Source organism: Sphaeramia orbicularis, chromosome 7, assembly GCF_902148855.1.
Source record: "Sphaeramia orbicularis chromosome 7, fSphaOr1.1, whole genome shotgun sequence".
NCBI lineage: Eukaryota > Metazoa > Chordata > Actinopteri > Kurtiformes > Apogonidae > Sphaeramia > Sphaeramia orbicularis.
Genome location: NC_043963.1, coordinates 29,277,794 through 29,287,729, shown reverse-complemented (window position 1 = coordinate 29,287,729; position 9,936 = coordinate 29,277,794). Strand labels below are relative to the sequence as shown.

The window sequence follows — 9,936 nt, the reverse complement described above, 5'->3', positions numbered from 1 at the left end:
TGAAAAAACTCTAGCTACAGGTGATGTAAAAGTCATCTCCATATTATTCTAATCAAATAGAAGTGCGTCCCAATCAATCAAGGTGATTTTATAGAAGAGGAGCGTGTGCGTGCGTGTGGCCGTCCGTGCGTCCTGTGCGTGTGTTGAGATTCAGCCCTGGCGGGATTCTTCAGCAGGGCCCCATGTCTCCTGTGAACACGCCCCAGATAGATGAGCCAGATATATAGGCAAGACCTGCGGGTAGCAGAGGAACTGTGAGAAAGAGATAATCGCACTTGCTCACCCCGAGGGTTACCTGTGACACCCTCGCGATGACAAGAGGGCCCAGCGAAAGGGGGCCGTGTAAAGGGACTTTGGATGGTATAGTAGCAGATCATTCATAAAACGTCCAGAGTGCGTCTTTTTTTTATGCTTTCCGTGATTTGGAGTTGTTCCTGTGGAGTTACCTGGGCTGGGATCGATCGGAGAATAAGCGAACCGAGTTACTCATCAGCTCTACAAATCGTTGCATGAAACTGAGTGCGGGGCCGCAATGAGTCGGAGAACAAGACGCTGGATTTTAAGAGTTTTACTTTGTCTGGGGATTGTTTATCTGAAAATTGGGTGAGCTGCGCTTCTTATTTCAATTCACATTTCATTGTCGAGGCTTATTCTAAAAGACAATCGACTTTTGCCGAAACATTTTCAACCAGTCGGTTGTTGAAACAACTGCTGCGATGCGTAAACTTTGTGTGGTTAATTTCCTAAATGGTAAATAAAAGATTTTTATGTTCCTTTGACGCGTGTTCACTGCATGCTTATCACTGGATGACATTTCCTTTAATCAAGTCTACCTTTAAGGCTTGGAAGAGACATAGTGGTATAATAAGAAAATGCATAATGCAGATGTGAGTAAGTCCCATTCACAACTGTTTAGAATCACTTTAAAGTGAAACAATGTATTCTGTTACCGTTCTCTGTTATATTTATGATTATAAGTTACCTTTTTTACTTTAATATTTGACTCATAATTATAAGATAACATTTTAGAACAAATATTCTATTAAATACAAATATAGTACTACTCTGCTCTAGTAAATTGTATAAAAAAAAAAAAAAAAAAAACACACACACACACAAAAACGTTAAAAAATGAACTAACGTGGCATCAGAAAAAAAATAAAGCGGTGATGGCTCCTTTCCCTCAGTCATATCCATCTTCCATTCACAGTGGCTTCTCATCGGTGGTGGCCCTAGGTGCGAGTATAATCTGTAACAAGATCCCCGGTTTGGCCCCCAGACAACGGATTATCTGCCAAAGTCGCCCCGATGCCATTATCGTCATCGGAGAGGGAGCCCAAATGGGCATCAACGAGTGTCAGTTTCAGTTCAAAAATGGGCGCTGGAACTGCTCTGCGCTTGGAGAGAGGACAGTCTTCGGAAAAGAGTTGAAAGTGGGTATGTTGCCTGTCTGTTAATGTTTGTTTCTAGTACAGAGATAGTTTTATTTTCAAATGTATTAATTGATCGTGTGGCGACTTGATGCGTATTTTGTGCGTAAAGTGCGCACAGTCTTCACATTTTGCTCCTTTTTCCCAAAACCTGCCTTAGAAAATGCAAACTATTTATTTATTTATTTAGAAATTAATACAGGTAAATTGATCTTATTGTTAAAAATTACTTGACAAACTTTATTTGACCATTATTTCCATAGACATATTCTGTGCACTTATTTTACAGAAACTCTGACTCCACAAATGAATATCCATCCTCTGTCAATCACTGCATCTTTAAAATAAAGATAATCCCATAAAGAGCTAGTGTCATTTACATCAGGCCTAGTTTTGCTCCAGAGTTTTCATTGACTAGGGCTTTTTGAGCATGTATAAAAGGCATCTGAAGCCAGCACGCTAACAAAGCTCTTGTGAATGTTGGCAGCTTTTCTTTTCAGCCCGGCAGAGTCTCTGGAGACACATTTTCACTGGTCTTTATCCTGTCTAGTGATGGGTGCTGTGGCTCCCACTGTAAGGATGTAGATCTTACCACGGGTATAAGTTACAGTGGGGAAAAGCCAAGAGGAAGGCAAGAGGTGAAACTTAATTAGAGTAACAAATGACTTCAAATCTATGTTCCAGCTTCTGAGACTCATCCAAAGACACAATTAACTTCTGTAGAGGCTGGAAATATGGCTGAAAGTTTAGGGGAATTGGCTTATATGGCTTATATGTATGCAATGATCAGGTACATATTAAAACCACAGGGACCTCATCAAATATAAGAATTTAATAATAATTTTTCTAACTATACCCTAATTGCAAACGGCAGCAGTGCCATTATAAAGCAGTTTCAAAGTCATCAATTGACACTGTTACAGATTTTAGAACTTTTTAAATCCTCCTAGATAGGACTGTTGGGGGAAAAAAAAACCCAGAAAAATCCAAATATGTTTTTACACAATGGTCAGAATCTTGGACCAGCTGTTTGAGGCCATCTTGCTGCTGCTGCTGTTTGAGGGAAAGGATTATTTCTTCATGCCGTTGTAATGAAAACAGTGGTGTTTGACAATCTGTTCCTTTATGAATGAGTGGTTTTAGCCCATCAGGAGTTTTGGTCTGTGTTTCCAAGAGAAGAGTTTTAAGTCTACAGCTTGGACAGCCATACCAAATAGATTGGTTTCACTGATCAGATTAGCGCAGAAGGCGAATGGTTGTAAATGAATGCTATTGTTGATGCTCAGGCTTAGAGGAGCTGTGTAGCAATGGTTCTTCAAATGAAAACAGAATAACCAACGAACTAATATTATCCAACTTCAAGGTGGATCACTCTAGTTTATTATTTTTGGCCTGACTGTGTTTGCTCTTAATTTGTTTATTTACACTACACTTCACTTCACAGAAATAAGGTCTATATTAAGAAGAGAAGCAAAAGTTGTAGAAGAGTAATTATCTGACATTCCTAGTTGGAATCTTGATTTTTTTTTCCTACATTTTTTAGCTTACACTCTTTCTTCATCTTCCACCTCTCATTACAAGGTTATGAAGAATTCATACCATCTCTTGTGGTGAACTCATGGACTCAGAACTGCAGGGGAAAAATTAACAACGGTGCAGTCAAAACTGACTGACTGCACCGACACACCTTCTTTTTTGGCTCTGAGCCCACTGCATCTATAAAAATGTCCACATAATTGATGCTTCAATATGAGTTTTTTTTTTTTTTTTTTTTTTTTTTTCAATGGCAAGGGTGCACATCCAAGATGTTTATCAAAAACATGGCAGTGTTAGGTAGTGAAGTGGGTGGCAGGAGGAAGCACAAAGACGATATGATGTTTGTTTTGAACAAACACAGACAGGGGGAGTTTATTTACACTTAGATATGATGGATATTCTAATCAGCATTTTCCTGTTTGCATGATAATGAATCACATATTTAAAAGGAGTTGTAGATTATCAAATCATGTTTGGAGATAAGTGTGTAAATTTATTTGTTTTATATGAGAATAAAACATTTCCTTTGCATTCTGACAATAAAACCAAAGAGACTGAATTTATGAAGGTCCAGATAAGACATATTCTACTTTCCCTTTGCAGTTTCTTTTCATTATTTGACTCAAGGACATTGGTTCAGAATCTATCTATGAGTCTTGCCAGATTAACCTTTACTTTTTGGGTCGATATTTCCGTGTGTGTAAATGATTTGTTAGCTGGACTTAGGAGAGATAACGGCAGGATGAATATTCTGATGTCAGTCCCTTATGAGTGTACACAGAATGTGACAGTCTCTGAGTGGATCAATAGCTCTTCCTTCCCGACAACCCTCTTATTCATTCACTGCTTTGTTGACTATACCGGCAGCAGCCATTTTGGTTCATGGGCAGGACGGTTTCCAGGTCAGATTTCAAAACACTGCAGTCCCTGAGTTATATTTTAGTAAGACCATCATACAAGCATACATGCTGTTAATAATTAATCTCTTTTTTAAAATTTATATTATCTGTTGTACCTCTCAGACTGTGGAAAGACTGTGACATTTCTAAAAATCTGACTGTATTTAATCAAATGCCATGAAACTAAACTATATCCAACCCTTTCTCCCCTCTTTCCTAGGTAGTAAAGAGGCTGCATTTACCTATGCCATCATTGCTGCAGGGGTGGCCCATGCTATTACTGCTGCCTGCACACAGGGTAACCTAAGTGACTGTAGCTGTGACAAGGAGAAGCAGGGTTTCTACAGTAAAGACCAAGGCTGGAAGTGGGGAGGATGCTCGGCAGACATCAGCTACGGCCTGGGCTTCTCCAAAGTATTTATCGATGCTCGGGAGGTCAAACAGAATGCAAGGACACTCATGAACCTCCATAATAATGAGGTTGGACGCAAGGTAAAGACTGCACAATTATTTCACAACTTTTTAGAACATAGAATATGTTAAAAAAAAATCTAAACATTCTTCATAGAGATAGGAGGATGTAAGCAAAGTGTTGGTCTGAGGTTGGTTTCTGTACCTCTGTCAATTGTGACTTAACAGTCGCTGCCATGCTGTAGTGTGGGTGAACCATGCCAAGGATCTGGGCAATGGGGCCAAGATTAAACAAGCAGAGGAATAAAAGGCTGCTTTTAGGGAAAGAGCTGTCTAAGTGGCAGGGTTTGATTACAACCCAGATCACTGCGCTGAAAACAGATTGACACTGTACAAAAAGGCATTAGCCCGGTCCCCCCATGTTTTGCACCATTGGTGTGGTACGTGTACAGTTACCTTTATAACATTCCTCTTCCACATTTTCTATAATATCATAAACCCACATCAGGTGTTATGTGCTAGCACATGTAGCACAGTGGTGTTTTTTGGTTACTATGTTAAATCAGCAATCAGTTATAATACTTGAGTAATACTGCATATGTCTGTTGTTGTGTGCAGTTGTACAATGATACACCTGCATAACATGTAAAAAGGAAGAAACTGTATCTTTACCCAGTTAGTTTTTATATCATGTATTATTTGTCATGAATTCTGACAAACAATAATAAAATATTACAACATGAATAGGTAACAAAAATGTACTTTTTTCTAGAGAACTGGAGGTAAAAAAGTCTGTTATGGCTGGCAAACAACAAAAATAACAAGATAAAATACAAAGAAGAACAAAAGACAATGTGAGAGTTCATGTTACTGTGGTCATTTGATGTCCGTCCTGCTGCAGACCCCTGTTGACTGACCAAGAGACTCCAGTAAGTCTACAAGTTAGAGACTGAGTAGAATAATGTGTCAAACAGCTTAAGTAAGGCCAGAGTTTGTGAAGAATAAAGAAGCTGCTTTGCTCAAGTTAACTCATATCCTCTCTCTCTTTCTCTCTGTGCCAAAGCAGCCTGATTCACACAACCAACACGTCCACGCTCACAATGGCTAAAAGGCCTCCTCAAACACATTGTCTGAACAGATCACTTTCTACTTACATTTCTGGAACTTGAATTCTAATTGGCTTACCTAAACAGCTAAATTGCCTTCTAGAAAAAAGACAGTAGCTGTGGTTTCAAACTTTGCAGTTTTGCTTCTTTCCTGTTCTTTCTACTCATAAATGGACTCTCTGTTTTGATAGCCCCCCTTCTCCTTTATTTATGCTAATCAAAAGCAGTGACACTGAGCAGGAGCGCAGCTCACAGCTCCCTGGCCGAAGACGTCCAGACAAAGGCTGTCACAAGTGTTGGTCACAGAACAACTGATGGATTAGGGAATTGAAGCCAAGGGCTTTTTGAAGTGGCTTTCTTAGAAAATGTTGTTTTTTTGGTTCTTTTTTAGTTTGTATGTCTGCACTTTAGTTTTATAGCCACATTTACTTGCCAAGAACCCAGGTATAAATAAACATGCTTGAGAGGACTATATCACACTACATGAACAAAAAAAAAAAAAAGACATATGTTCGACTTTGTTGCTACCAAAAATTCCATTTCAAGTCAATGGTACTTCTCATTGTCATCGGCTCAGGGTTTAGCAGTAATCCTAGTCACTCGGCGCCTTGTACAGTTACTCTTGACATTTGTGTGTTGTGTGTGGTGACTACACACACAGAGCCTGAAATCTGATACATTATTTTGGCTTCTGTGTATATGGTATCACACAGCTATGTGTGGGGCTGCATTTAATCCAAAGCCATTCAGTAGTGTATTTGTCAGTCACATTGTTATTAAGTTGCACATTATTGTCTGCCTTGAAATGCAGAGGTTGAAATGTGAGTTGAAACAGTGTGAGACAGATGTAAAGACTATGAGGTCATTGTAAGAGTTTGAATTCACTTTACAACCACTGTGAAATACATTAAAAACACACATTTCTATAATGTACTGAACTGGATTATTACAGTAAACAGTATGATAAAAGGTTCTCATAACTGTATTTGGCTGTGGCTGGTGTGTGATTGTGCATTGTTTTCAGAGAGTCATCAGTTGTTTTTATGCGACTAAGCTGTTTTTTGTCTTTTCAGGTCCTGGAGAAGAACATGCGACTGGAATGCAAGTGTCATGGTGTTTCAGGCTCCTGCACCACAAAAACCTGCTGGACTACACTTCCCAAGTTCCGCGAGCTCGGTTACATTCTCAAGGAGAAGTATGCCCATGCAGTGCACGTGGAACCGGTCAAAGCCAGCCGCAACAAGCGCCCTAAATTCCTCAAGATCAAGAAGCCTTACTCTTACCGGAAGCCAATGGATACAGACCTGGTGTACATAGACAAGTCTCCTAACTACTGTGAGGTAGACCATGTGACGGGGAGCCTGGGGACCCAGGGCAGGGTGTGTAACAAGACTATGATGCAGCACATCAGCGGCTGCGACTTGATGTGCTGTGGCCGCGGCTACAACACACACCAGTACTCCCGCGTTTGGCAATGCAACTGCAAGTTCCTGTGGTGCTGCTACGTCAAATGCAACACCTGCAGTGAGAGGACAGAGGTGTACACGTGTAAATGAGAGTATTTATTGGATGGTGTATGCATGAGGATGTGTGTGTGTGTGTGTGTGTGCGTGTGTGTGTGTGGGCATTTGAGTTTTGTGTTTTTAAGGACAAACTGGAACTGTTAAACGTTACAGGAGGAGGGTGGTTTCTGCAGTCTGCTGACACGTAATGAGGAACTACTGAACTGTACATACAGCAACCTAAAGATGGGGCATCATGATTCTTTTGCACACAAAGTTCTTCACCCATCTTTGTGGACGTTTGTGTTTGCTGGACTGTAGTGTTGGAACAAAACACCATAAAGGGAAAAACTGTACCCCGGCACATGCACACAGTGTGAGTCACAGAAGCAAACTGTCAAGACTTTATTAAGCTATATGGACATGAACTTTTTTTTTTTTTTTTTTTTTTTTACTCTTTACTATGCCATTGCAAATGAATAATGATGGATGTGATTGCTGTGCAGGGTACACTGCTGTTGTTGTCACTTCCTGTGCACAGATGAAATGACACAGGCATTTGGAATATTTAACAAACTGTATTTAGAGAATGAAAATAATTAATATTAATTTATTCTATAAAAGAACTACTGATTTTGTCCATTATGGATCAAAAACAACTAAATGTTTGGAGGTTTTAGTTTATTATTCAAGCGATCGAAACTTGTTTGCAGTTAACACACTGGATAAGAATCTGCCTGGAATAATATTTTATGCTGTAGAAAAACGTTCCAGATGAAAATGGTGTAGAATACTTACACTGACCTTCTGACCTTTTCAGGAGTTTGTCTTCCTTCTGTTTGCTGCTAGTCTAGAGAATCCCACTTGTTGAGGTAGAAGGCTACACGCTCTACTGACTGTCTTCAATGACATTGCTCACTTCAAGCTGATTTAACTTAACAGGTCTTATTCACTGATCAAAACGCAGGCACATTCCCCACTTTTGGTAAATATTGGTTAATAGAGTATATTTTGTAAAAGCCTATTTTTATATGAATGTCTTATTTATATGTTTTGCATATTCAATGTCAAGTTCTTGCCCCTGGTTTTAAAACTTTGTGAAAAAAAAGCTGATATGTGTAAGTTGGCCCCTGCTGTCACTGCCATAGTTGTATATTGTAAGTGATAGGAACTGTTTCTATGTGCCTGTGTTCAAACATCTGTGTTTTCTGCATTTCATGACTACTACTGATGGAATACAGGAACAGAATAACACTAATGAGACATCATTTCCATTATTGCTTCCTGACGTGTCATTTTCATTTTGATCATGATAAAATGACAATAGAAAACGTCATTAAAAAAAAAACCTCCTACATGGAAATTGCTGCTTTTGGAAACAGCTAAAGTGTTCTGTAAATGTTATACTTCAAATCTGAGGTATGATTTGGAAAAAGTTGAAAGGGTGTCTGCTTGGCCTTATAAATTTTTAAAATTTTAAGGCTTAAAATGTCTTAAAATGGATTAGAATTAGCTTTTGGTTGAAGCTTAATATACTCCCAAAAGGCAGGAAAAGACTCCAATGTGGAATTTTGGTTTTGCGGATATTTAAGTCCTATCAGAAGTCAGAATAAAACCACTGTACAAAGCCACCAGCAAACACCTGCCTTCACTCAATATTTTTCTTTCTTCACACATGAAATAGCTCTTAAATTGCATTCATAATGATCTTAAAAGGTCTTACAATGTCTTAAATTCTTCATGTTGAAACCTGCAGAAACACTGGTTCACATATTCTTGCTTTAATCTAGTGTGGGCTGAACGTTTACAACTCACATCATTTCAATTACTTGATTATACATGAACACATTAACTGTGAGATAAACTATTTTGACCTTAAAAGAGCAGAAAAGTGTCGTTATTTTTTAATATTTGCAGTTTCTGATACATTTTGCTTTATTCTTAGTCACATCATAAAATCAGGATGAATATTCTGAAATATGGATGCATAAATCATTTGTTAAATAGGTTATTGTACAAGTATCCTGCCACAGAAAGAGAGACGTTCCTTGAGAGGCGAAAGTTATTCAGGCTTAATTGAGGGCCCAGCTTGCAGACTGGGAAGTAGTTGAATGTGTCGGAGGTGAAAAGTGTTTGTGCTCTAATGGTAGGGTACCAGTGTAATTGATGAGACTGGTTGGGCCGACTGTCACGGTGATGACTTGCTCAGTCGGGGGAGTGGAAGCTGTCAGGTGATAGATGACTCGCACATCTGCTTCATTCACTCCTGGGCCGCTAGTTGCTACAACAACTCCACTGCAGTGAAGAAAATGCAGGGCAGTCTCCAAGAGAGGCAGGCCGACGTGTCAGGGAAATGTTAACGATGCTAAAGCCCACAGTCGTTACAGATTCCACTCTCATCGGCCTGGAAGTGGTGTGAAGAAACGGGCCCAAGGTGCTGACGGAAAACCTGCTCCCAATAATCTCCTGGGATTGACAAATGTGGCCTGTAAATTTTTCACCTGTGCTGTATTTTGCAACATGTCCACGTGGACATTCTCCCAGTCCAAAAAAAAGGGAAAAAAAGAAACTTTTTTCTGCCCTGTTGCAGAAGCTGTGACACATGAGAATTCAGGTTTAATTTACAGTAGATTAGCGGTATCATGTGTCATTGACAGCGATAATCTGCCAGGAATAAAGAGAAAAGGGCGTCAGTACAGTGGGATAATAACAGGCTTGTCTTTGTCTGACAGAAGTTTTCAGCTTTCATAATATTGATACAAAAGACACGCATTACAATGGGCAGCTACTCAAAAAACAACAGTTAAACCCAGACTAGGGTTTTAAGTTTTAAGTTAATCATCACACTGTCAGATAAAAATAAATGATATCGAAAAATCATAAATTCAACCACGAAAAGGATCAAATCTAAAGTTTGAGTACTGCAAAAAAGGCCTGTACAAAAATAGGAAAAATGAACTCATTATTGGGTTAAAATGTCTTATTTTGAGTAAAATGATCTGTCAGTAAAGTGAGAAAATTGCACTTATCACTTATCAAGAAAATATTATCT

The 9,936-nt window shown here is 39.1% G+C and overlaps 1 protein-coding gene across 1 annotated transcript; it reads left to right on the top strand.

Moving 5' to 3' along the window:
• The first annotated feature begins 242 nt into the window (after positions 1-242).
• Positions 243-8,713, top strand: LOC115422756 (protein Wnt-7a-like). The gene is made up of 4 exons (XM_030139268.1): positions 243-603; positions 1,211-1,437; positions 4,086-4,357; positions 6,456-8,713. The coding sequence occupies exons 1-4, from the start codon at positions 533-535 to the stop codon at positions 6,936-6,938; spliced, it is 1,053 nt and encodes a 350-aa protein (XP_029995128.1). The 5' UTR covers positions 243-532; the 3' UTR covers positions 6,939-8,713.
• Positions 8,714-9,936: the final 1,223 nt, after the last annotated feature.

Coding starts and splice junctions, on each gene's coding strand:
- LOC115422756 (XM_030139268.1), top strand. CDS start 533: ATGAGTCGGAGAACAAGACGCTGGATTTTAAGAGTTTTACTTTGTCTG. Junction 604..1,210: donor ATTGTTTATCTGAAAATTGG/GTGAGCTGCGCT, acceptor TTCCATTCACAG/TGGCTTCTCATCGGTGGTGG. Junction 1,438..4,085: donor CGGAAAAGAGTTGAAAGTGG/GTATGTTGCCTG, acceptor CCTCTTTCCTAG/GTAGTAAAGAGGCTGCATTT.